The sequence below is a fragment of the Gallus gallus genome, chromosome W (genome assembly GCF_016699485.2).
Source record: "Gallus gallus isolate bGalGal1 chromosome W, bGalGal1.mat.broiler.GRCg7b, whole genome shotgun sequence".
Classification (NCBI taxonomy): Eukaryota; Metazoa; Chordata; class Aves; order Galliformes; family Phasianidae; genus Gallus; species Gallus gallus.
The window spans coordinates 804,880-831,813 of record NC_052571.1 but is presented as its reverse complement, the minus strand read 5'-3'; the positions used below and the strand labels follow the sequence as shown (position 1 = coordinate 831,813).

At 41.1% G+C, this 26,934-nt stretch overlaps 1 protein-coding gene across 10 annotated transcripts in view; it reads right to left on the bottom strand.

Annotated features, from left to right (window-relative positions):
* The window catches only part of UBAP2L2 (ubiquitin associated protein 2 like 2), a 115,005-nt gene that overhangs the window by 46,717 nt on the left and 41,354 nt on the right, over positions 1–26,934 (bottom strand). For all 10 annotated transcript variants that reach the window (XM_040655184.2, NM_001277104.1, XM_040655175.2 and 7 more), the window contains exons 5-9: positions 26,643–26,796; positions 25,016–25,078; positions 14,569–14,623; positions 13,288–13,388; positions 2,716–2,768 (exon numbers count right to left, since the gene is read on the bottom strand). In XM_040655184.2, coding sequence (XP_040511118.1) covers positions 2,716–2,768; positions 13,288–13,388; positions 14,569–14,623; positions 25,016–25,078; positions 26,643–26,796 — 426 coding nt within the window. The remainder of the gene's footprint in view (positions 1–2,715; positions 2,769–13,287; positions 13,389–14,568; positions 14,624–25,015; positions 25,079–26,642; positions 26,797–26,934) is intronic.

Below are 26,934 nucleotides of genomic sequence, written 5' to 3'. Positions count from 1 at the left end.
TTTTAAATTGGAAGAGGATAGATGTAGCCTAGATATTATGAAGAAATTCTTCATTGTGAGGGTGGTGAGGCACTGGAACAGATTGCCCAGTGAGGCTGTGGATGCCCCATCCCAGAAGCACTCAAGACCAGGCTGGATGGGGCTGTGAGCAACCTGGTGTGCTGGGAGGTGTCCCTGCCTATAGCAGGGGGTTGGGACTAGATGGTCTTAAAGGTCCCTTCCAACCCAAACCATTCTATGATGCTATGAAAAGTGTCAAAACTACTGTTATAACCAGTTATGCTACAACTCTGATTAAAAAGACAACAACAACAACAAAAACTTCTGCGAAGTCTTTTCCATAGAATCAAATACCAATTTAATTGAAGCATTAGGAATTTTCATCTACTGAGCACACAGTGGTATACCAAAGTACTTACACTAATTTGGGCAATAATAACTCAAAAATATACCAGTAGAAAATAATTCATGTGACAGCTGGTATATCATCAGCTTAATGTTGCCTTGTGTAGACATGATTTAGGACTTCATAGAGCAGCTCTGATAAATCCTGTTGCAGAAGTCTAAAACAATGCACTGTTCCCATTTAATCATTTCATCTACTCCTTTGTTTTACATTTCAGCTCAAACCATCAGTAGAGGTTGGTTTGCACTCCAGTGTACACAGTGAACTAACATTTGAGATTCCTTCTTGGCATTTTTGCTAAGGGTGTTAACATCCTGAACTGATTGCTCTGCAAGCATGAGTTTGAAAATGATAAAGGGATAAATATGTAAATGGTTATACTAGTATAACCAGTCAGTCTATCTACAGCAGAAGCCTGTAGTTTCTTATGCCCATATAACTTGGAACTAGATGATCTTTAAGGTCCCTTCCAACCCAAGCCAGAATAAGATAAACAGCAGCCAAAACACTGATGAATCCTGAAAATTAAGAAAATCAAGGAGCCTGAAGATGATTTGTGACAACCTAAAAGTATGCTCAAAGTATGAGAGGAAATGTTCTCTTCAGGTAAACCAGCATGCCATACAAATTCTAGATTTCCAGCTACCAGCTCTGCTACGTTTAAATTTACACCATACCCTGTTCCTGCAGCAAACTAATTGCCACAAACTTAAATCAAGCAACTAATTCTGAAGCCTACAGGAATAATGGCATTTGTCAAAATATGTATAAAATATGCCAAATATTTAATATTTTATTATATATATATAACATATTTAATATTTTATAATGTCAAAATATGTATAAAATATATTTAGTTATTTCTTAGAGTTAGCATTATCATCTTTTGACAAAATTATTTAATGCTCACCATACACTAAACTCACCAGTCTTTCACTGAGACACTGGCAATTTCCCAGAACCAAATGAACAATAGTTGTGAACCATTTGCATTAGGCAGCTTCACAAGGGTATTTCATCTACCTGCAGTGAAATGTCTGTGCTTTTCATTTAGCCTTTGTTCCTATGATAAAACCATTCTCAAAACATCAAGCAGACATCATATTTAACACTTAAAAAATCCTATGACCAGCTGATATACAATGGGAACAGGAAAATATACTCGAGCATCCTCATGGAATCCCAACATCAACAAATCAGAAATAATAAAACCACAATACTGTTTTAGTATGATGAACTGAAGAAAAAAAAATTGCTGTTTCAAATAAAAGCTAAGACTACTGCTATATGAGGGCTACTCCAAAAGTATTGCCTCCTATTTTATTATGTTGGCCCACGACATCAAAAGTGGATGTTGGTGGTATGGCAGTAGAGGCTGAACCTACCTGTCAAATATTCCATTACATTTTGTTGCTATGCAACAGATGGCAGCAGAGGGTCAGACTGACAAAATGGCGACTGACATGGAGGTACTTATGAAGCAAAGGTGTGTCACTGAATTCCTCCATGCGGAAAAAATGACACCTATTGACATTCATCGACACTTGCTGAAAGATTGTGAAGACCAAATGGTGGATTTGAGCACAGTGAGGCCAAGGGTACATTTCAGCAACAACATCAACATAGTAGCTCTGAAACAGTGGGTCACCTCCACTGGTGCAGATCTTTACAAGCATGGCATGCAGGCTCTTGTTCATCACTGGTGAAAATGCATAGCTAATGGTGGTGACTATATTGAAAAATAGTGATTTGTAGCTGAGAATTTGCTCTGTCAAATAGTGATATTGTGATTTTTGTAATCTGCTGTAGTTTCCATGGAAATAAAAAGGAGGCAGTACTTTCAGAGCAACCAAAGTAATTATGCACATTTAAAGCAAAAAGCATCAGTGATGAGTCTATATAACTGTTCAAGTGATGAAGCTTACTGTCAAGTTTAAAGTGTTGCAATAATATGGTTTTAAATTCCTATACAGCATTAGGCAGAAATATGCAGACAACACTCATGGCCATTAAGCAGTATAGAACTATAACTCACTAATACTTAATTTGAGATAAAACTTAAATTTTTATTATCCATATGAAGGTCACCCAGCAAAATAAAAATATTTTTCGATTCAATTTTACTTAAAACTAAGCTCATTTAAATATATACTCTTTAATAAATTAGAATTACAGTAAAAAACATAATAAGAAATATCACTGCATACATACAGGAAAGAATTAATTAGAACATTTAGTTTTTTAAAACAATGCAAAGACTCTGAAAAAGGTAAATAATGAATGTTGTCTATCTAAAAAGGTACACTTACATCTTCATTCCAGTCTTCTGCTGTCCATTCTTCTACTGAATTTTTCCATGCTCCTATTGTAATTTGGGGAAGGAAAATACGCAGTTACCAGGTAATAAGCATAATGTCATATTTCAATCCTTTTGCATTTTAAGCAATCCTACTTTTATTAGTAGTAAAATATAGTGAGGAGATGGTGGTTGGAAACATGGAAAGCCCTAGGAAATAGTTTTGCAGATTTAAAATTCTGCGAAGTTTTTTTCTTCCTTTAGTTTATGATTTCAGGATCCAGACAGCTTGCACGAACACATCTGCAAGAGTGATTAACATTAAACGCTGGAAGAACTTCCTCCTACACCTGTCTTCAGTGACAGAGAGAGGTTATTCAGCCCCTCCATAGGCTCTCCCACTTCCATACAACCAGAACACATACTCAAGCATCCATAATCCTACTCTCAGCATTCTCAAATTCAGCACCCAAGTTATGTCTCAGGTGGCTTCTTTCCAACCTGTTAACCCTCTCCGCAGGCAGTGTGACCCAAATCTCTTCTCCTTACAGGGGGATTTTATCTTAAAACAAATATATAATTCATATACTGGCAGCAGAATGGTCAATAAGCTTCTGCTATAACTGTAAAACATTTCTTCCCATCACTTTTGGTAGAATTTGTTTGACAAACAGTGGAGCATAGCACCCAGTCCACAGCACATGGCAAAGTGCAGCATACAGCATAAAACTGCAGGAAATGACCCTATAGATTTAAAAGCCTGATCACTTCCCTAGGAAACAGGAGACAGAGATGCAAGAGCAATGATCATACTTAAGGCCTTGCACACTAGCATAAGCATAGGGAAGGGGAACCCAGCAACAGCCTGAGCTTCTATTTCAACTACAGTCACAAGCCAACAAAGCACTGCCAGAAAAGTTACCGTTACCTTTGAAGCAAAGGTACCATTAACTATTACCTTTGATCAAGCCCAAAAGGAAAATAACTACTACCATCTTAATCACATCCTTTTGTTTAAACAATCCTTCAGGATAAATCCTTACAGAAAAAGCCCTCTGAAGACAGCATTAAATCATATTTGTACTAAACCAATAAATTAGTGCAGTCTTTGGTACACTTTGACCAAGCGGCACCCACCAGGCCAGGCCAGAGCAGGCCAAACACAGGGAGATGCACACAGGACGAGAAGGGAGGGAACTTTTAAAATCATAGAATCATAGAATCCTTAGAGTTGGAAGGGACCTTTAAAGGCCATAGAGTCCACCTCCCCTGCAATGCACAGGGACAACACAGCTCCATCAGGCTGCTCAGAGCTCCATCCAGCCTCACCTTGAAAGTCTCCAGGGACAGGGCATCCACGACTAGGCAACCTGTTCCAGTGCCTCACCACCCTCACTGTAAAAGACTTTTTCCTTATATCCAACCGAAATCTACATTCTTTGAGCTTGAAACCATTTCCCCTTTTTCTATCACAACAGACCCTGCTGAAGAGTCTGTCCCCTTCTTTCCTGAAGTTCCCGTTTAGATACTGACAGGCCGCTCTCAGGTCACCTCGCAGCCTTCTCTTCTCCAGGCTGAACAGCCTCAGCTCTCTCAGCCTTTCCTCATAGGAGAGGTGTTCCATCCCTGGGACCATTTTTGTGGCCCTCCTCTGGACGCACTCCAACAGCTCCATGTCTCTCCTGCACTGAACACTCTACATCTGGACACAGCACTCCAGGTGAGGCTTCACCGGCGCAGAGCAGAGGGGCAGGATCACCTCCCTCGCCCTGCTGGCCACCCTGCTTTGGATGCAGCCCAGGATACGGTTGGCTTTCTGGGCTGTGAGGGCACATTGCTGGCTCGTGTCCAGTTGCCGTCCACCAGTACCCCCAAGTCCTTTTCGGTGGGGCTGTGCTCTATCCTAACATCCCCCAGCTTGTATTGATATTGGGGGTTGCCGTGACCCAGTTGCAGACCTTGCACTTGGATTTGCTGAACCTCACGAGGTTCACCGGGGCACACTGCTCAAGTCTGTCCATGTCCCTCTGGATGGCTTCCCATCCCTCTGGTGTGTCACCGCACCCCACAGCTTGGTGTCATCAGCAAACTTGCTGACGATGCACTCAACCCCACTGTCAATGTCACTGATGAAGATCTTAAAGATTATCGGTCCCAGCACCGACCCCTGGGGGACACCACTCGTCACTGATCTCCATCCAGACATGGAGCCACTGACCGCCACTCTCTGGACTCGATCCTGCAGCCAATTCTTCATCCGCTGAACAGTCCACCCACCAAATGCACATCTTTCCTATTTGGAGAGAAGGATGTTGTGGGCGACCGTGTCAAAAAGGCCTTACTGAAGGCCAGATAGATGACATCAGTGGCTCTTTCCTTGTCCATTGATGCAGTGACACCATCATATAAGGCCACTAGGTTGGTCAAGCATTATTTGCCCTTGGTGAAGCCATGCTGGTTCTCCTGTATCAGCTCCCTGCCTTCCACATGCCTTAGCATATTTTCCAGGAGGATCTGCTCCATGATCTTCCCTGGCACAGAGGTGAGACTGACAGGTCGGTAGTTCCCAGAGTCATCCTTTTTACCCTTCTTAAAAATGGGTGTGATGTTACCTTTTTTCCAGTCACCAGGGACTTCACCTGGTTGTCACAACTATTCAAATATCTTTGAGAGTGGCTTGGCAACTACTTCAGCCAATTCTCTCAGGACTCTGGGATGCATCTCATCAGGACCCATAGACTTGTGGATGTTCACGTTCCTCAGGTGGTCACAAACTTGATCTTTGCTTACAGTGGGAGGGACATTGCTTCCCTGACCCCCTCCCACCAAACCAAATGTTTGAGGGCTGTGTGACGAGCAGTTATCAGGGAAGATGGAGGCAAAAAAGTTGTTAAGGACCTCAGCCTTCTCCTTGTCTGTTGTTACCAGCCTGCCTGTGTCACTCAGTCGGGGGTGTACACCCTCCTGGACTTTCCTTTTCTGGTTGATGTACCTGTAGAAGCCTTTCTTGTTGTTCTTGACATCCCTTGCCAAGTTCACTTCAAGCTGGGCCTTGGTTTTCCTGTCCCCATCCCTACACAGCATAGCAGCTTCCTTATACTCTTCCCACAGTATCTGTCCCTGTTTCCACTGCCTGTGCATTTTCTTCTTGCTCTTTATTTTGACTAGCAGGTCCCAGTTCAGTTACACTGGTCTCTTGCCTTTCTTTCCTGGCTTGCTACACCTGGGGATGGAGAGCTCTTGTGCCCTGAAGAAAGCCTCCTTAAAGATCTGCCAGCTCTGCTCTGCACCCTTGCCCATGAGGACAGTTTATCAGGATGTTTTGTTGACTAACTCCCTGAAGAGCTGGAAGTTAGCTTTCCTAAAATTTAGCTTCCTAATTTTACTCTTCACCTGTCTCATGTCCCTCTGGAGCATGAATTCAACCATAGCATGATCACTATAGCCCAGGCAGTCTCCAGTCCTGATGTCACCAATCAGTTCATTTACACTGGTGAGCAGCAGGTCCAGTATTGCATTCCTTCCAGTGGGGCCATCTATTACTTGGCTCAGGAAGTTATTCTCAACCCATTCCAGGAGCCTCCTGGATCACCTACAGCTTGCCGTGCTACTTTTCCAGATGTCCAGGTGGTTGAAGTCCCTCAGCAGGACGAGCGCTTGTGATTGCAACGCCTCCTGTAGTTGCAGGTAGGCCTCATCGACAGGCTCTGCTTGATCAGGTGGCCTTTAGTAGACACCTATCACAAGACTCCCTTTGCTGCCTTGGTCTCTAACTGTCACCCACAGGCTTTTGACTAGCTCATGTCTATTCTTTAAGTACAGCTCTAAACATTCTATTCCCTTCCTGATGTAGATAGTAACACTTCCTCCTCTCCTGTCCCTTCTGAACAGCTTGTAGCCATCAACAGCCACACTCCAGTCGTGGGAATCATCCCACCAGGTTTCAGTGATGGCAACTATATTGTGATTTTCTAGTAGCACAGTAGCTTCCAGCTCCTCCTGTTTATTTCCCAAGCTGCGTGCATTTGTGCATTTTACTGCATGCATTTTACCTGGGAATCCAAAATTATTTGTCAGGTCCTGAACAAGGTAACATCCACTCTGTGTTAGCTCTGTGGAGTAATATAAAATTGCCTGAAACATTTCCTCCTCATGTTTTTTTTTTTTGTTTTGTTTTGTTTTTTAAACCAAATAGCCCCTAACTAGTCAATTCTTTCTTCAAAATATTGAGGCACTTGAAAAATAACTAACAATCATATGAGAACAAGCCAAAAGTATTACAGTACCTCAAATTTCTAGACTAAACCACATATTTTGACATGAATTCTGGAAAGAAGGTGAAGCCTGATGAGTAGCACTCTTTGGAGACAGTTGATTTTCTTTCCCCTCTCCTGATCAGCACAGGGTCACTTCCTCTGATATTTCTTCTTTAAATAAATTCATCCCCATATTTATTCTGTCTGTATTTATTTCATGTTAGCCAGAGCAAGACCCATCTCTGTAGAAGACAAACCTTGTGCTGGTGCTAGAACTCCAACAACAGAGCTCAGTCCATTAAAACAAAGCCTCAACACAGAACACCTCTCATGTCATCCCCCCCCACCTTTGGGATACTGGTGCTGTTTGGAATAATACTTGGGACTTTTTTCTACCATTCCATGTAAATATTTACTTGTTGCTTCTACTGATGACTACATTTCTAAACATTCAACTTCAAATACTGAACATAATCCTTCACCATTTTATTAGTTGACCCAGGCCAAGTTCATTACTGTCACTTAACACTCAATCCTTCCAGTCTCAGGTGTTTTACTGCTCTTCTCCAAATTAAATCCACATTGCTAACAGCTTCCTGGTACTGACAGGATTCTAAGATTGATCTTGCCATGAGTGTGACAATAGCCTTTTTGTCTATACTCCACCTTGGCATGATTGTAGCTCCATATATTATCTTCCTAACATATACCCCCACACCTTGCAAAGCATTACTTTTTAACAGTTGTATTTTCCACTGAAATTATACTTTGTGTTTTCAAGGATCCCTGTTATATCAACTTCAGCTTATGCTTCCATATGTGACTGTCTCTTGTTTTCTTCTGCATCAAGTTCAGTTTCAGAAAGTCATAATAAACAGTGCATATAATATACGGTTTTGGTAAAACTTCAATTATTTCCTCCATTTTCTCACTTCCCATTACTTTTTGTTTTCCTTTTTTGAATTATCAGACATACATATTTGCCCCCAAATCATTTTATTTTGGTCTAAAACTTGTGCTAATCCTTTTCTTCTGGATTATATCCACATTGTAAAATGGGTTGAAGGATTCTTTAAAACATTCCTTCTGACTTCTATAGCAGTGCTAAAAAAGCAATTTTCCTTGCAACTTTGAGCCACTACATACTATTCTCCCGCCTTGACAGATACACCATTTTTTTTTTCTTGGTTGCCATTCTTCAGTTTCAAAGTCATTTAAGGCTGCTCATAACCAGAATTATATAAATTATGTTTTTCTGTGAAAATTATGAAATGCTATCAAAGTTAAGGTATGAGTAAATTACCAAAATACAATATCTGTTTTTATGATCTACTTTGAAAATTGAACACCTCCATCCATTCTAACCTGTTTTTAAGAACTGATGCAATCTTTTGTTTGAGATATCTCATTGCCTTGTACATTACAAAAAGGTAAGAGAATTGACTCAGCACACCTGCACAAAAGTATCAGTCTGTAAATTTCCTTTTGGATAAACACTGGTCATTTTGTTTCCTTCCACCTGTCCCTTCTCTTTGCCTTTCTGTAGTACCGTACTTCTATAAGAACTAAGATGTTGAATTATTTGGAAAACAATTACACAAAAAAGTTATGAATCATTAAGATTCAACCTTTACTCTGTTTCTATTTCAACCAGCAACTCCAAGTTTTTACCTCCACAGAATCAGCTAGCTTTTCTATAGAATTACACATTGATGCCTGTAGAAATACCTCTCAGTCAGGCTGTTGTGATTTCTCTGGCATCTGCAATGATTCAGGGTAAGAGATTCTAGAGCACTTTGAGAACACGTATGGAACAAACTATATTTTGGAAACAAATAACATATTTCTTTTTTAGCTGGAAACTTTGAATTTAATCCTCAACCAGCACTGGCTTAATGAGGAAATACTTCGTAAGTACTTAAAACTCCAGAGATAATTTAAATTGGTGTCATGGTTTTATGATTTTTGGTTATCAGTATTCCACATCACAACATCATGCAGTGTACTGGGAGTTAAAGAGCAAATGCTTTAGTTCCGGGTACCTGCCTGGAAGAGAAGAAGAACTACGTTCCCCAAGAGCCTTTTCGAGTACTGTTATCATTCCTGCTCAAGGGAACAGATATAAGGGCGCAGGTCATCCGACTCGGCCCTCTTCTCGTCTCGCCGTGTTCCCTGTCGGATCGGCTCGCTACTGCTGCGCCCGACTGCACGCAAGGCTTCAGTATTAGCGTAAGGCCTTTGGCTCTCGGACAATCTTTCTCTCAATTATTATTGATTTATATTGTATTATAGTGTGTTATCTTACATTCCGATACTATATTTAGTAAATTAGTTTGTTTCTCCTCAGATCGTTGCCGCTGTTTTTAATTATTTTGGGGTCCCCTGTTTCCCTTCCTGGAGGCGCGGATTTTGCGAAATCCCTCCGCCCCACTAGTCGCCGAATGGGGCCGGACCAGCCCTTAAACCGTTGACAATTGGTAAGATGCCTTCAGAAAACATTTTGATATGCAAAATTTGTTTTGTTTCTTCAGGTAGTTGCCCACTATCACCTTTTTAATTCTCTATGTTGCTAGAATGAGCTAATTTTGTTTCCTCCTTTGTAGAAGAAAAAATATATGGAACTGGGTAGTAGAGAATAAAGAGAGATTTCTACTCTCTCTTTCTTCTGTGTATAATCTTACCTAACATTCACTAGCCCACTACAGACTTTACAGCTTTCCATACTGTTATGGTTTTATGATTTATGGTTACTGGTATTCCACATCATAACATCATGTAGTGCACTGGGAGTTAAAGAGTTAATGCTCCAGTTCCGGGCACCTGTCTGGAAGAGAAGAACTACATATCCCAGAGGACTTTGCATTCAGAGAGGAGATATAACCCCTGGCAAGGTCTCGAGACCTTCTCTCTTTTGGTTCTCCTCCCTGCTGCTTGACCTGACTGCGCGTCTCACCTCAGCATTATGGTGAGGCCTTTCCACCTTTTGGACATTCTCTTTCATTATGTTTGATTTATTTGCTTCAATTCTAATTATATTGTATTATAGTGTGTTATCTAGCATTCCGATACCGTATTTAGTAAATTAGTTTGTTTCTCCTCAGATTGTTGCTGCTGTTTTTAATTATTTTGGGGTCCCCTGTTTCCCCTTTCTGGAGACGCAGATTCGTGAATCCCTTTGCCCCGCTACTCACGGAACTGGGCCGAACCAGCCTGTAAGCCATTGACACATACATATATCATTTCCTGTAATCCATTTCTTCAGCATTTTCATATTGGTAACTTATTACTGGGATTGTTGATTTGTAACTACAATCACAGTACTGTAAACTAAAAGGAAGTAATAAAAAATTGGAAATTAGTATTTATGATTAACAAGTCAAATCAACACCTCAACTTTGTACAACCTGCTTCCAGCTTCACACCTTGTCTGCCACTCCTTACCTTCCTAGCATTCCAACTTGTTTTAAAACTACTACCCCAGTTGTAACCTCCTCTTTAATGACCCTGAAGATGCTTGAGGGGGAGGGGAAGAATTCCCTCAGGAACTTTTGTGGCATTCCAAGGACTTGTCTGGACTTGTCTAAAGAAGCAGCATTATAAAAGAAAACTGCCATACTGATATACACAGAAAAATTTTTTTGTTTTGTCAGTTATGGTGTCTTTGCACTGAAAGTAAAGGAACATTAACAGCAAAAAGGTACTTAGCAACAATAAAGGACATTCACAGTCAACTACATTAAAATTCCACTCACCAAATTATTATCTAGGAAACTCCCTACATTGACAAACACCCCTCACCTGCTGAAATCTTCCTACATCAACACACTCATTCATACTTTTAAGAGTCAATAAGGCCAAAGAAACATCTAATCACATTCCTGAATCAAGAACAGATTTTCTATATTGTGAGAACAGCCTTTCCCATAACTTGAGTGGATACAAGCTGAAGGACAGGAGGCTTGTGTAAATGTAAGCTCAAGAACAAAATGTGGAGGCTGCAAAACTTGTCAAGTAAAGATAAGAAAATAGAACAGATGTCCTGTTGTTGAAGATAAGATGGCAAAACAGATGCCTCAGCTCAGTGTAATATGTGGGATCCGGTTCAGGCTACCCCCCCTTAAAAGGTTGTAAATTCACAGCAAGGATGACTGATTACTAGCCCTCATCCCATGACCACCAGAGACCCCCACCATGTATTTAGAAGGCATGCTCAAGAGGGTGGGGCAATATGTTAATTATTTCTTGGAATTTTGGCCTGTTTTCTTGGAATGTAATGAATATGTATATGCTATGCCTTTAAATATGTAGTTGTTTCTCCCTTCGGTGTGCATGTTCAGTGGAGCAATCCCCCATGCACCCAGTGCTGTAATAAAGGGAATACCTGCTTGACATAACTCTGTTGGCTTTCTTGGCTTCACCCCCCAACTTTGCATACATGCCTTGAGGTTCTTTACTGAAATCCAGTGCAACTCTTGCTGACATGCATAGGACTTAACATCAAAAACATACATGGTATCAAAAAACAAATTGCACACAGAAGCTAGAAAACTTTCAATTTCCACTACTTTGCTTAGAAGCAAACCCCTTAGAGTAGACACATTCATACTCTCTAGGGATCTGGTCAGCCATACCCAGACACTCTCATTTCTGGGCAGAATTCTTCCATTACTCAAGACTGAGGAGATATCCACAAGAGGGAACAGAGGTTGCAAGGGGGAGGTATATGAAGGCTACACAGGTCACAGGGAAAGTCACAAAACATTCAAACTCACTCAGGAATTAGAACGCAAGTCCAAGTAATTTGTAAGCCACAGCTTCCTAGTTATCTTAATAAATAACCAGTCAATTTTCTACCTCTGTTCCAATCTTATCATGCCTTTCTTGTATATCTTCTTTAGTCAGTTAATCTTACTGCTTCTGTAATACCTGTGGATAATATATCCTGTCCTCCACTACCATACAGCAAACAACAGCATCAGTATTAGGTGTATTTTCATGTCATTAGCTACCCTTCTAATTCCTTAACTGATAAACTTATCTGAAAAACTAACACAAGTAAAAGTAAAAGGCATGCTCCTTGGTCATGCATCAAGTCATTTAAAGAGTAATTTCCTGGAAAGATGCCATCTTTGGCAAGAGAGTTCCCTTTCAATAGCCAACAATATACTTAGTGCCACTTTCCCATACTGGACTACCAGACATTAAAGAGTGACAAGACAGATGTCTAATAAGCCCACCTGAACTCTAAGCCTGTTATTACCTTCTCTGGTTAAGTGAAAAACAACTTTTATAAAGTTCAGAAAGCTGCACCTTAAGAAGCTTACTGCAGTGCTCAACAAAGAACACACTGGTCTCCAGTATCAGTATTCTCCTTCCACACTTGGACAGAGGGGATGTGACAAAATCATTTAAGCTGGCTTAGGCAATTAAGGGTCTCTTTTATCAGTTGGTGGTTCCCAAGTGTGGATAATAACATAAATGAATTTCTTCATCATGACACAGGCCTTCCTTTGTCTTCATCTTCTGCATCAGAGTATGGTAAGTAGCAATCTATCTTGTTTTTCCACATCATAGATGAACAGGTCACATTCATCATTTCTGAGTCACCATTGTTAAGTGGTTTAGTTCCAGACTCATCTCTTACCTTTAGCCAGAAGTGCACATTTCATACTCAAAACTTCATATAGAAACATATGGCTGTCTCTATCTTCAGAAAAGCAGACTGTTCTTTTGGTTTCTGTTCAAGTGCCTACTCGTGCTTTAGTTGAGAATTCTTCTCAGAGGTGACAGATCTTGGACCTCTCCTCCATCCCAGACATTCACATACTCAGGTTCCTATGCTGTATAGGTGGAGCTTCCACAGCCATCTCAGTGTCACCAAGTAGATTTATATTTATCAACCATTTTTCATTTCCTTTTGCTTCCACTTAGATAATCAGATCCTACTGCTCAATGCCTGTTAACCAACTGCTTTTAGCAGTACTTAGACCCTTAACTACAATTAGGTGAGATCTTAAGCAGTACTTCAGATATCTAAACAATTCTTCACATACAAAGTTCTTCCAATAACTCCTCAAATTCATTTGTTTCTCAAAGGACTGTTACAGTACTAAACAAAACAAAATTTCCAATTGCCTTCCCTTCAACTTAACCAGGCTCCAGCATGTTCTCTGCAATTTAGCAGCAGTTAAGCTATAAAAATGAAATCTTTGCCACGTGAAATGTATTTACATTTTTGGAAGTTAAAATAACCATTCTGTTAGTTTACAGTTAAGTGCAATTTGCTATAGGTCTTCATTCCAATCCTTCCACTTGTGGAAGCATCTTACCCGTGCCATCATCTGCATCATTCTGACCAATCTCCCAAATCTCTGATTTTGTCCCAAAGTCATTGGCAGAAGAGTCCACATAGTCTGCAGGGTTAAATGTCCTACATTTTTAAAAGTGAAGAAATGGAAGAGAACACACAGGTCATTCACTGAACACAAGTGTCATCACTTTTAGCTGAAGTTGTATTAGATTTAATATCACAATTTCCACATATATTTATCTATCATTTTTGTTTCCAAAGAAATCTTTCCTCTATGAGTAGACATTGATAAAAAAAAAAGGGAAAAAAGTGAAAAGTAAGAGAAGGAAAAAAGCAAGGAGACTATTGAGAAACTGACCCAAAATAAGAATTCCTAAAAAAGCAGTTAACAGCATACCTATCCCTCCCCATCCAATAAAGCATCAATTTATATGCTCAGCATTAAGCTTTTCTCAGCTGATAGTTTATCTGTGGCTGACTGATGAGAAACTAGAGGCATGTATTTTCAGAGCACCAGACTTGTGCAGGACAGTAGTTGAGTATCGGTAATAGTATTTCATAATGCACTCCTGATACTAATTCCAAAAAAACCACAGATGTACATAACAGGTAAAAAGGACTATTACAGAAAAACTTCCTTTTAGTTTAGCACTGGAATTGTGAACAAGAAGGATTATTAGAGAAGTAGAACTAGCCATCAGTTCATCATGACATCACTGACATTACATGAAATATCATTTAAAGCAAACATTGAAATAAGTGGAGGCTATGCTTCTCTGAATCAAGTTACTCTGACAAAAATGAGAACGATCTTTAGAGCTACTCAGTAACTTCCTTTGATTCTGTTTTAGGGTGTGTGCATGTCCAAACAGCTAAATCATAAAACCTCAAAAACAGGAGAAAGTTCATAATCAGTAGTCTACCTGTTTTATTTAGGACTCACATTCCATGGTACACTGAAACAAATCTTTTTTTAAATAGACCTAGAATCACACAGAACTTTTCAGTCTCCTAGGCACTCTGTGGCTGTTACTGATCATTACAAGTGGGTTCTCCAAGTTTAATATACTAATATTGAGTGAACTCAGATTAGGTCTGTATAAGTGTATCTAGTTACAAATATTAGTTTAAAACAAAAAAAAAATCAATTTATTATCTAACAGATCTGTGAACTTTTGCATCCATATTGATTTATCATACATACAGCAATATTAATACATACAGTGGTAATCAGAATTGACAATCAGAATTGTCAGTGAGCTTGATCCTTCCTAAAATCTGTGCTCTGTGTGTTTCTTACCCCATGCCTTGGGCGGAAAACCTCTCTGCTCCTCTGCCTCTGCCACGTCCAAATCCTAGGAAAGAAAACACCATTTAACAGCAACAGCAGAGAAGGAGCCAGTCACTATTCTGTCACATTAGAAAATGCCATGATTGAAGAAGAAAACCACTGCAGTTAAATATATTTCCACACAGGAGAACATTTCCACATTTCCCTAACATATGCAAATAAATCACAGTTCAGTGAATGTTTCAGCAGGACTTGCAATTTTTTGTTAGTTGTTTGGCTTTGTGGGTTATTTTTCTTTTTAATCTAGAGAAGTAGCTCAAAATTCTGAGTAAAGGACTTACCTAAAGCCTCATCCCAACTGAGATGGTCATTTTTAAATCATTAGACCTTGTTCGAAAATTTGTCTTTAATTTCTTACTCTTGCCTAAGAGGCTCTAAAAGCCCAGCCTCTGTGCATGTTCTGATCTCTCCAGAAATTCCCTGTCATTCCTTGTCTATGAAAAGGAAGTTTAAATGCTCCATTCATTTCTTTATTTTCATTGGACTTCTTGTCCATCCCTACCCTCCTGCAGTCTCCTACCTGCATCCATACATTCCCTGTCTTTGTCTCTTACTGACATGAAAATTAATCAATTCAGATTACTCAATTCCCATAGCCACTCTCAGAAATACATTTATATTTAAACTACAAAAAACTTGTTGGCTCTAGTTTTGCTACTGGTCTCAGTTTACAAGCTTCTTGCTACAGTGAATGGCTTTCTTTTAGCATGTAGTACAGCACCAAAAAGACTTGAAATGTTATTACTTAACCATGCATAAAGTACATGTCTATACAAACTTTTAGAAACTATTTCTTACATGCAGCATTTCCTACAGATTTTTTTTTATACTCTTTTTTTTAGAATGAAGAGCTGGCAGCTCTTTAAGGACACCCTTCTGAGAGCGCAACGACTCTCCATCCCCCAGCAGAAGAAGTCGAGCAGGGGAGGCAGGTGACAGTCGTGGCTGTGCAAGGACCTGCAGCTTAAACTGAGAGAAAAGGGGGAAATGTACAGGAAGTGGAAGCAGGGCTGTGTAGCCTGGGAGGAATACAGGGCTGTAGTCTGTGTGTGTAGAGATAGGATTAGGAAAGCCAAGGCGCAGATAGAGCTGAACTTGGCGAGGGATGTGAAAGATAACAAGAAGGGGTTCTACAGGTACATAGGCAGGAGGAGACAGGGCAAGGAGAGTGTTCCCCCTCTGATGAAAGGTAATGGGGAGCTGGTTTCCTCAGACATAGAAAAAACTGAGGTACTCAATGAGTGCTTTGCCTCAGTCTTCACTGGTGGTCAGGCTTCCCATGTCTGCCAGGACCACGAGCCTCTAGGTGAGGGTGTGGGGAGTGGTTTCTGTCCCACTGTAATGGTGGAACAAGTCTGAGTCCTCCTCGCGAAATTGAACGTGTATAAGTCCATGGGACTGGATGATATCTATCCTAGGGTTTTGAAAGAGATGGCTGATGTGGTTGCTGAGCCGCTCTCCATCATATTTGAAAAATCATGGCTGTCTGGTGAAGTCCCCGGTGACAGGAAAAAGGGAAACATTACTCCCATTTTTAAGAAAGGGACAAAGAAGACCCGGGGAACTACAAGCCGGTGAGCCTCACCTCTGTGCCTGGGATGATCATGGAGCAGATCCTCCTTGAAGCTATGCTAAGGCACGTATGAGACAAAGAGGTGATCCGAGACAGCCAGCATGGCTTCACCAAGGGCAGATCATGCCTGACCAATCTGGTGGCCTTCTATGATGGAGTGATGGCTTCGGTAGATGGGAGAAGGGCGGTGGATGTCATCTTCCTGGACTTCTGCAAGGCCTTTGACATGGTCCCTCACCACATCCTTCTCTCTAAATTGGAGAGGTGTGGATTTGAAGGATCTGTGAAAGAGTACTGTGTTCAGTTTTGGGCACCTCAGTACAGAAAGGACATTGAGGTGCCAGAGCAGGTCCAAAGAAGGGCAATAAGGCCAGTGAAGGGCTTGGAGAATATGCCCTACTAGGAGCGACTGAAGGAACTGGGGCTGTTTTGTCTGGGGAAAAGAAGGCTGAGGGGAGACCTTATTGCTCTCTTCCAATACCTGAAAGGTGCTTACAGCAGAGCAGGGTTGGTCTCTTCTCCCTGGTGACAGAATGAGGGAAAATGGCCTCAAGTTGCACCAGGGTAAGTTTAAGTTGGATATCAGGAAAAACTTCTTTACAGAAAGGGTTGTTAAGCACTGGAATAGGCTCCCCAGGGAGGTGGTTGAGTCACCATCCCTAAATGTGTTTAACAACCATTTGGATGTGGTGCTCAGGGATATGATTTAGCGGAGGGTTGTCAGAGTTAGGGTAGGATGGTTAGGTCGTGGTTGGACTCGATGATCTTTAAGGTCTTTTCCAACCTGAGTGATTCTATGATTCTATGATGGACTGTTCGGTGGATTAGGAATTGGCTGTCTGGACGCAGCCAAAGGGTTGTGATCAATGGTTCTGTGACAGGGTGGAGGCCAGTCACAAGCGGTGTCCCTCGGGGGTCGGTCTTGGGACCGGTGCTCTTCAACATTTTCATCAATGACAGATGATGGCATTGATTGCACCCTCAGCAAGTTTGCGGATGACACCAAGCTGAGAGGTGCAGTCGATACACTGGAAGGAAGGGAAGCCATCCAGAGGGACCTGGACAGGCTGGAGAAGTGGGCCCATGAAAACCTAATGAGGTTCAATAAGGCCAAGTGCAAGGTGTTGCACTTGGGTTGGGGCAATCCCAGGTATTTATACAAACTGGGGGAAGATCTCCTTGAGAGCAGCCCTGTGGAGAAGGACTTGGGGGTCCTGGTGGACGAGAAGCTGGACATGAGCCAGCAGTGTGCACTTGCAGCCTGGGAGGCCAACTGTGTTCTGGGCTGCATTAAAAATGGGGTGGCCACCAGCCAGAGAGAGGTGATTGTGCCCCTCTACTCAGCTCTTGTGAGGCCCCATCTGCAGTACTGCATCCAGGCCTGGGGCCCCCAGTACAGGAAGGACATAGAGCTCTTAAAGCGGACCCAGTAGAGGGCCACTAAGATGGTCAGAGGGCTGGAGCAGCTCTCCTGTGAGGAAAGGTTGAGGGAACTGGGATTGTTTAGCTTGGAGAAGAGAAGGCTCCGGGGAGACCTCATTGTGGCCTTCCAGTACTTGAAGGGAGCACATAAACAGGAGGGGGAATGGCTGTTTATGAGGGTGGGTAGTGATAGGACAAGGGGGAATGGTTTTAAATTGAGACGGGAGGTTTAGGTTGGATATGAGGAGGAAGTTTTTCACCCAGAGGGTGGTGACGCACTGAACAGGTTGCCCAAGGAGGCTGTGGATGCCCCATCCCTGCAGGCATTCAAGGCCAGGCTGGATGTGGCTCTGGGCAGCCTGGGCTGCTGGTTGGCGACCCTGCACATAGCGGGGGGGTTAAAACTACATGAGCATTGTGGTCCTTTTCAACCCAGGCCGTTCTGTGATTCTGTTATATCAATATCTGAGGCTTTTTTAGTTTGTTTGGGATTTGTTTTTCCTTTTTGAAAAAGAATATGAATATTATTTCACAGTAAAAGTACTTTGCATTACAAGAAGAGAAGCAGGTCAAGAGCTCCAGACTGAGAACAAAACAATGTCTATTTTAATGACAAAATTATGGAAGAATTATAAGTGTCAATTAACTTAAAGTTAACTAGAACACAAATTTTATAATCTTAAATCACCAATACACCGGTTGTCCAAACATCCATCAGAATTACCTAGGATAGGAAGTTTGAATTTGGATCAAAATTACCTGTTCAGGGACCACATAAACTGAGTTAGAGCAGTAGCTCCAGGACACATTAAAACCAGTTCAGGAAGTTCCTTTTCTAATTATTTTCCTTTCCCTCTGCTCATCACTCTTTCTTCCCCTTGCCCTAGTTCACTGTCCAGGTTTTAAAAGTCCACTTTAAAAGACACTGTCCAGATATTTAAAATGCCTATTGCCTACATTGTTAAGAACTTCTTAAAAACATCAAAATATCAGGACATTTTTACCCACATTTTGATAAAAACAGTTTACTTGTACAAGATAGATACATACAAGATACTGCTAGCTACAGGGAAGCTGTAAAAATATGCAGAGGAAGGATTTCCATCCAGGAACACATAGTATTTTGTTGGGATAGGAACATAGAACAACTGAAGTCTGACACCAAGCCAGGCCTGCTATCTCTACATTTTCTACTTTTAGCTCTATTTTCACAATTGGCTGGAAAAAAAGAGATGTTAGGATGGAGGTAACAACTATACTACAGCAACTGCTATCCCTCTTCACAAAATATATGTGGGGCTGCATACTTCGCTTTGTCATAAATGTCATTGCCCCAAACCCTGCTGTACCAAGTGATGCTAACTCAGTCTCTGAACTTCCTATTGTGGCTACGCTTCTATTTCACTCAGAAGTTGTCTCCAATCTAGGGAGCAAGTTGATTTACAGTTTACAGGATGGTTTGGCCAAGTTCCATGACTAACAGGGTGAGGGGACCCATGGACCCACACCCCAGAAAGAGAAAAGGGGAAAGGGGAAAAGGGGAAAGAGATAGGCCTAAAAACAAAACAGCAGCAACGATCTGAGGAGGAAAGCTACTTTACTATATAAGATATTGGAATGCAAGATAACACAGTATAATACAATACAATTAGAATTGAAGCTAATAAATCAAATAAAATGAGAGAGTATCCAAAAAACTGAAGGCCTTACTCTAATGCTGAAGGTGAGACGATTAGCCAGGATGAGCAGAAAGGGAAAAGAGTGGATGTCTTGTGATATGTAAACAGTTTTATCTTTCCATCTGAACAGAAACGCAAAGTCCCTAAGGTATGTAGTTGTTCTTCTCTTCTGAGAACCAGGTACCCAGAAAAATCAACAGTTCATGGAACTGGAGCACTAACTCTAACTCCCAGTGCTCTACATGATGTTATGATGTGGAGTACTGATAACAAAAATCATAAAACCATGACAATGGCATAAAGGGGTCACAGCTCTCAAACACACAAAAGACACGTGCCAGTGCAGCATTTATTAATGATGCACAGAACAGAGGCCAACATTTTTGGAAAAGCTTAGCTAGCTAGCTTGTTTTGTAAAGCAAGCTAGGAGCTGCAAATCTCAGAAAAAGTCAAGGAACAATATTTTTGAATAAGGCAGACATTACTACTGGCTAAAAGCAACAGTAAGAACTTCTAACAACTTTAAAGTGTTTTGACTCTAAAAGAAATCCCATTGTACCTGAAGTTCCATACAGTCTTAGAAGACTATTAGCCAGCAAGGATTTGTCTATATCAGATCACTTTGTAAGTTAATACTGAGCTTCAATTTCAAGTGGATTCCCCTAACTTCATAAACCTGTGTCAACGCTTGTCAAAACTGAAACTAAATTCACTAAAATTTAATCAAATTCAACAAAAAGCATTCCAATAATGACAAAAGTATTAAATTCATGGGATTACAACAAGCACAAAATTGTTAAGTCTATTAAAAAATACGGGACTGTCACAGAGTTACCTAGATCAGTCTATGCCTGTGACAGGGGGGCAGTAGGCCCGTGGGCCCCCTGGCCCCAAAATGGGAAGGGAAAAAGGGGAAGGGTAGGGAGATGGGAGATGGGCCCAAAAACAGAACAGCGGCAACGATCTAAGGAGGAAAACTAAATTTTACTAACTGTGATATCGGAATGCAAGATAACACAGTATAATACAATCTAATTGAAATGGAGGATAATAAATCAAATAAAATAAGAGAGAGAGTATCTGAAACTGAAAGGCCTACTTTGAGCTGAAGGCACAATGGTTGGGAAGCACACCCACCCCTCTGCCAGGCAGCGAGCGAGAGAGAGCTCGAGTCCAAGAGTGAGATCCTGTGACTTCCTCTCGTGACATATCTTCCTCTCTGACCATGAAGTCCCCTGGGATATGTAGTTCTTCTTCTCTTCTGAGAACCAGGTATGCGGAAAGTTGTCAGTCCATGGAACTGGAGCATTAACTCTTTAATTCCCCGTGCTTTACATGATGTTATGATGTGGAATATCGATAGCAAAATTATAAAACCATGACAGGGACACTGTACTCACCACTAAAAGACTAAACTTAACTCAGACGTGGAGTCTCATACAATCATTAATGAAAGACACCAGCAGGAAGGGCTGATATTTTCTTTGACACAACCATATCACTAACATTCTTTAATTCTCATGCTAATAAAATTACTTCTCTCCACTGCCAAAATTATCACATAGCCTTAAAATACTTAGAAGGCGTCATGGTTTTATGATTTTTGATCGGTATTCCACATCATAATGTCATGCAGTGCACTGAGAGTTAAAGAGTTAATGCTGCAGTTCCATGGATTGTTGATAGTTCTAGTCTCTTGGTCTCAGATGTGAAGAATGAACTACAACTCTCAGAACACTTCATTTTTCCATTTCCATTTCCATTTTCCATTTGGAGGGAAAGATAAAACTGACTGGGAGTCACGAGACTGCTCTCTTTTCCCTCTTTGCTCCCTGTCTGCTTCACCTACAGCATTAATGTAAGGACTTCAGTTTCAGAAACTCTCTCTCATTTTATTTGATTTATTAGCTTCGATTCCAATCATATCGTATTATATTGTATTATCTCACATTCCGCTATTGTATTTAGTAAACTAATTTTTTTCTCTTAGCTCGTTGCCACTGTTTTCCTCATCTAAGCCCATCTCCCTACCTTTTCCCTTCCATCCTCTCCTTTTCCAGGGTGTGGGTCCATGGGTCCTTTCGTCCCCTCGTCACACAACTAGGCCAAGCCAGGCTGAACTGTGACAGAAGGCATTGTCTAACAATACAGAGAAATTATAGTCATGAAGCAAATGCAATTTCACTGTATATTTGCAAACTTTTTATGCTTTTTAACAGTGACTAAAAGGTCAGTGAGCAAATGGGGCTTCACACTGCAATTCATGGACACAAATTCCAAGTATGCAGTTCCACAGTAGCTTAAAACCATTTAAATGCGACATGCTACAGGGGTCATCTTCACCTGTTATCAAAAAAATGTTGGATCAGCTCTCTGAACCAGATTCTTGTTTGTTAGATGACAGAAAACCAGTAATTTTAAACTTGGTTAAGTCACCAAAAAATCAGGTAAACCTGTTGTCCCCAGCTATTGTCCTGCCTCCTCACTTGTTTTTTGGGGGAAGGGGTTTGGTTAGTTTTGAACTTAAAATCAATCTTCAAATGTACCAGAAGACAAATGGGTGCAATTCTTCCCAGCAGTAATGCCAGTTTAGGTTGTATAAAAAGTATAATTACAAAGATCTGTATACAATTTCTATAATAACATTTAATGTTTCAAAAAATTTTATTTTTTTCCTGTGGTAATTCCCAATCAGCTATTCTTTTATCAACATTTTTAGTCCACCCTCAAAGAGAAGAAGTGACTTGGCAGAGAATACAGGAATAGATTTTCTTACAATCAATCAGCACATTGATCACAAAAGCAAATGATGGACAACAGGCAAACAATAAAAACACCTCCCACCACACCAGGTTGCTCAAAGCCCCATCCAGCCTGGCTTTGAGTGCTTTCAGGGCGGGGGCATCCACCATCTCTGTGGGTAACCTGTTCTGGTGTTTCACTTCCCTCACAATGAAGAATTTCTCCCTAAATTCTAGTCTAAATCTGTCTTCCAGTTTAAAGCCATCTCCCCTAATCCTGCTGCTACATGGCCTTCTAAAATGTCCCTCTCTAGCTTTCCTGTAGATCCCCTTCAGGTATTAGAAAGCTGTTATAAGGACCCCCTGGACCCTTCACTTCTCTAGGCTGAAGAGCTCCAACCCTCTCAGCTTGTCCTTGTAGGGGAGGTGCTCTAGCCCTCTGATCATCTTTGTGGCCCTCCTCTGGACCTGCTTCAACATCTTGATGTTCTTGTATTGGGGGCTCCAGAACTGGATGCAGTACTCCAGGTGGGGTCTCATGAGAGCAGAGCAGAGGGGCAGACTCACCTCTTGATCTGCTGGTCACGCTTCTCTTGATTCAACCCAGGATATGGTTGGTCTTCTGGGCTGCAAGCGCACATTGCTGGCTCGTGTTGAGTCTTTCATCAACCGACATCCCCAAATCCTTCTCCTAAGGGCTGTTCTCAAGCCACTCTCTGCCTAGCCTTTATCTGTGCTTGGGATTGCCCTGACCCAGGTGCAGGACCTTGTACTTGGCCTTGTTGAACTACATGAGGTTGGCATGGGCCCACCTCTCCAGCCTGCCCAGGTCCCTCTGGATGGCATCCCTTCCCTCTGGCGTGTCTCTGCACCGCTCAGCTTGATGCCCTCTGCAAACTTGCTGAGGGTGCATTCAATCCCACTGTCCATGTCACCTATGAAGATGTTGACACCGGACCCAGCACCAATCCCTGAGAAATGCCACTCATCACCAGTCTCCACTTGGACATTGAACAGTTGGCTGCAACTCTGAGTGTGACCATCCAGCCAATTCCTTTTCCAGTGAGTGGTACATCCATCACATCGGTTATTCTCCAATTTGGCAACCAGGATGTCACATGGGACAGTGTCAAATACTCTGCACAAGTCCAGGTAGATGACACCAGTTGCTTTTCCTTTATCCACTGACACTGTGACTCCATCATAAAAGGCCAACAAGTTTGTCAGGCTCAATTTGCTCTTGGTGAAGTCATGTTGGTTACCACCAGTCATCTCATCTTTATTTTCCATGTGCCTTAGCAAGGACGTTCAGGAGGATCTGCTCTGTGATCTTGCCAGGCACAGGTGAGACTGGTCTGTAGTTTCCCACGTATTTATTTTCCTTTCTTGAAAATGGGGGGTTATGTTTCCCCTTTTCCAATCAGTAGGAACTTAATCAGATTGCCATGACCTTTCAAATATGATGGCTTGGCAACTTCATCTGCCAGTTCCCTTAGAACCTGTGAATGGATCTCATCAGGTCCTGTGGACTTGTGCACCTTCAGGTTCTTTAGATGGTCTCGAACCTGATTTTCACTTACAGCAGGCACATCTTCCTTCTCATAGTTCTTAGTTTTGCTTTCTGCAGCTTGGGTGGTGTGGCTAGAGCCCTTGCTGGTGAAGACTGAGGCAAAGAAATCATTGAGCACCTCAGCTTTCTCCATATCCCTTGTGACCAGGTCTCCAGTTTTCTTCTGGAGAAGGGCCCACATCTTCCTTGTCCTTCCTTTTATCACTGATATAGCTGTAGAATTTCTTCTTGGTCCCCCTTGATGTCCCTGGCTAGATTTAATTCTGAGTTTTAGCTTTCTTAACCTGATCCCTGGCTGTTCTGACAACTTCTCTGTAGTCTTCCTTGGTAACCCGTTCCTGCTTCCACTCCCTATAGACTTTCTTTTTCTGCACAAGTCCAGGAGCTCCTTGTTGATCCACAGAGGCCTCCTGGCATTCTTGCCTGCCTTCCTGTTTCTGAGGATGCACTGCTTCTGAGCTTGGAGGAGATGGCTATTGAATACTGATCGGCTTTCTTGGGTCCCTCTTCCCTCCGGGGCTTTATCCCATCTCACCCTCCCAAACATTTCCCTGAGGAGTTCGAAGTCTGCTCTCCTGAAGTCCAGAGAAGCAAGCTTGCTGTACAACCTCTTTGACACCCTAAGGATCTTGAACTCCAGCATTTTGTGATCACAATTTATTTAATGTCTATTATTATTAATATCCATTTTCCCCATACAATTCATACCATTCCCAGGTTACCCATTTCCCTTCTTGTTCCAAGAAAAACAAGCTTCTTTCTACTTGATCTCATGAACGTTCAAAACAACTACGCATCCTTTGTTTCCACATTAAATCCAACATCTTTCCTTTCTCTTCTGTAGGATACAATAGGAGTTGTACTTGTGACTCCACAGTGCTCTTTCCACAGCTCTCCTCATGAACAATTCCATTATCAAACTCCTCTTTCCAAAATGCCTCTAAGGTGGCAAGTACTCTGAACAGATACTGAAAACAGAAGGTAAGCATGACAACAAAATTCCCCCCAAAGAAATGACAAGTATGTGTCAAATCCCTCCAAGAGATCTACAGATGGAATCTTGTACTCTCCTGCTACCAAGGTACATATTGAGGAGTCCAGTTACTCACAGGAGACTGGCATGATGTGAACTGGGAAAAGAGCTCTCCATAGCCAGAGCACACCAGTCTATCACACAAAAAAAACTTCCATAAAAGAATTGACACAAATCACCTCTAAGTCATCTTGAGACCCAACAATAAAAAGGGGTATGGGAAGGGGAAGGGACCTAAATTAAATGTGGCTGAAGTGCTTATAGAATCAAAGGATAACCAACAAATGCTTAAAAATAAGGTTTTAAATAAATTATAGAGTTCCATATCAGAAAATGAAACCATTAAGTACCAGTCCCACACAAATGCCACCATCTCACCTCTCCCACGGCCATGTTTCCCACGATCTGAAGATCTGTCCACTCCATTCTCTTCAGCTTTAACTGTGGAGAAAAGACAACTTAAGAGAAACTTAAGAGATTCATACGTGAAAATATAGTCATCTGCTTAACTTGTACTCCAAAAGAAAATGTAAGATTTTCAGAGTTTCTTGTTTACTTTGGATTGGACACAAGGAAGCAAAATATCTAATTAGAGAGAAATGTCTTTCAGCAGACAGCACTTTTTTGGGGAGTACAGTGTTTTGCAGCCTACACTATTAAATCAATTATGGTCTCACCTCTAAAGAGGCAGGAAGTAAATCTGCCTCATACTTTACTTTCTTGATAATGTGCTGGTTGGCAACAGTGAAAGAATAAGAGTTAACCAAGAATGCCAACTCTTCTTCTGTCTGTCTCACATCCCTATGCAGCCAGGGAAACTTAACTCTCCTCTGTATTTAAATAAGATGGGGATGATGACATAAGGTAATGTGTCTGAAAAGCACAACTTCTACTTTGTGGAAAACTGCTGAGTAGGTATTCTGAAAGATGGTTGGCTTCCTGAAGGAAAAAAAAAACAACAGACTGTCCACTTAAAACATTGCTGAGAATTTTGTACTGCACAATTTGTCCTAATAGCAGCAATGAAGTCGTTAAAGAATGTGTATAAAGGTGGAAAGAGAATATCAAGAGTTGATAATCAGCTAAAAACATCTTTAGTTCCAGTTTAGGAAAGAATTAAGTTGCATCTGGCAAAAATCTTGCTCCTCACTTTTGTTTTGATGTTACTCTACTCTACAAAGGTTCTTGGTGTCTCCATTGGTACAATACCTGAATATATTTCAATAACAAATTTGAAAAGCTGGCTAATATTGTAAATATCTTTCCTGCTTTTTCCCTCCCTCCCCTCCCTATTCCTTGCTCATTTATCAGTGTTGTTTATAGCCATTACAGGCAATCCATATGCTTCAATATTGCTGATAAAACTTAAAGGAAAAAGGCAATATATATCCAATAATGATTTATTGCAATGCTACCTAACTTGGAAAACATCAGTTCTCTTTTGCACAACGTACTATTGCACCTGTATAAATTGTAGCAATTTTTTTTAGAGTGTTTCAGTTCACAAAATATTTACTCTTTTGTAGAAACTCACCTGTGGCTGAGTTATGTAATATATGCTAGAGATTAAATAATATCCCCAGTCTTTTCATTCCCCTTATGAGAAGATGTTCTCATCTTCAGGTTTTCCCACTTATAAAAAGAGATGGTCAAAGCTGGATTTTTTTCATTAAAGCAAACGAGAAAATCTATCAGCTGTGCAGTGACATTTGCTATCGAGCAGTCTTAAAGATTCAATTCTAAAACTTACATAAAGAGCAGTAAGTTGTACAAGATAAATTAATCAAAAAGGACAAAAATTGAAATTAAACTGAGTTACCTCTGAAAAATACAAGGACAGACTATTCCAAAATCAAATCATGTAGACAGATCAAGCATATGTGTTGCATAAACAAGTTATAACCACTTCAGCACTGAGGTATAGCTCTGATGGACTTCATTCCATTAGGCATTCAGCTGCAAGAGAAACATCTGAAGCTTTTTTAAAATGAACCCCTATACATACACTCTCGGCCATGGCTGCCTCCTCTTCCCCGTCTGTTGGAACTTCCCCGCCCACGAATCACTTCTCTGTCTCCTCGTTTTTCTCTGTGCTCTTTGTTTTCTGAACTTTCCTTTCCAAGGCTTTTCTTCTTTCCCCCTACAGTCTCCCAAGAAGTCTATTTAAATAGAACAGAATTAGATACAAAATTTAAAAAAGGAAGAGAACACTGTATACTTCCAACTCATAGCTACAGCTCATCACATATAGTAAAATCCAAGAAATACTATGCTTAAACAAGACAAAAGACCAAGGT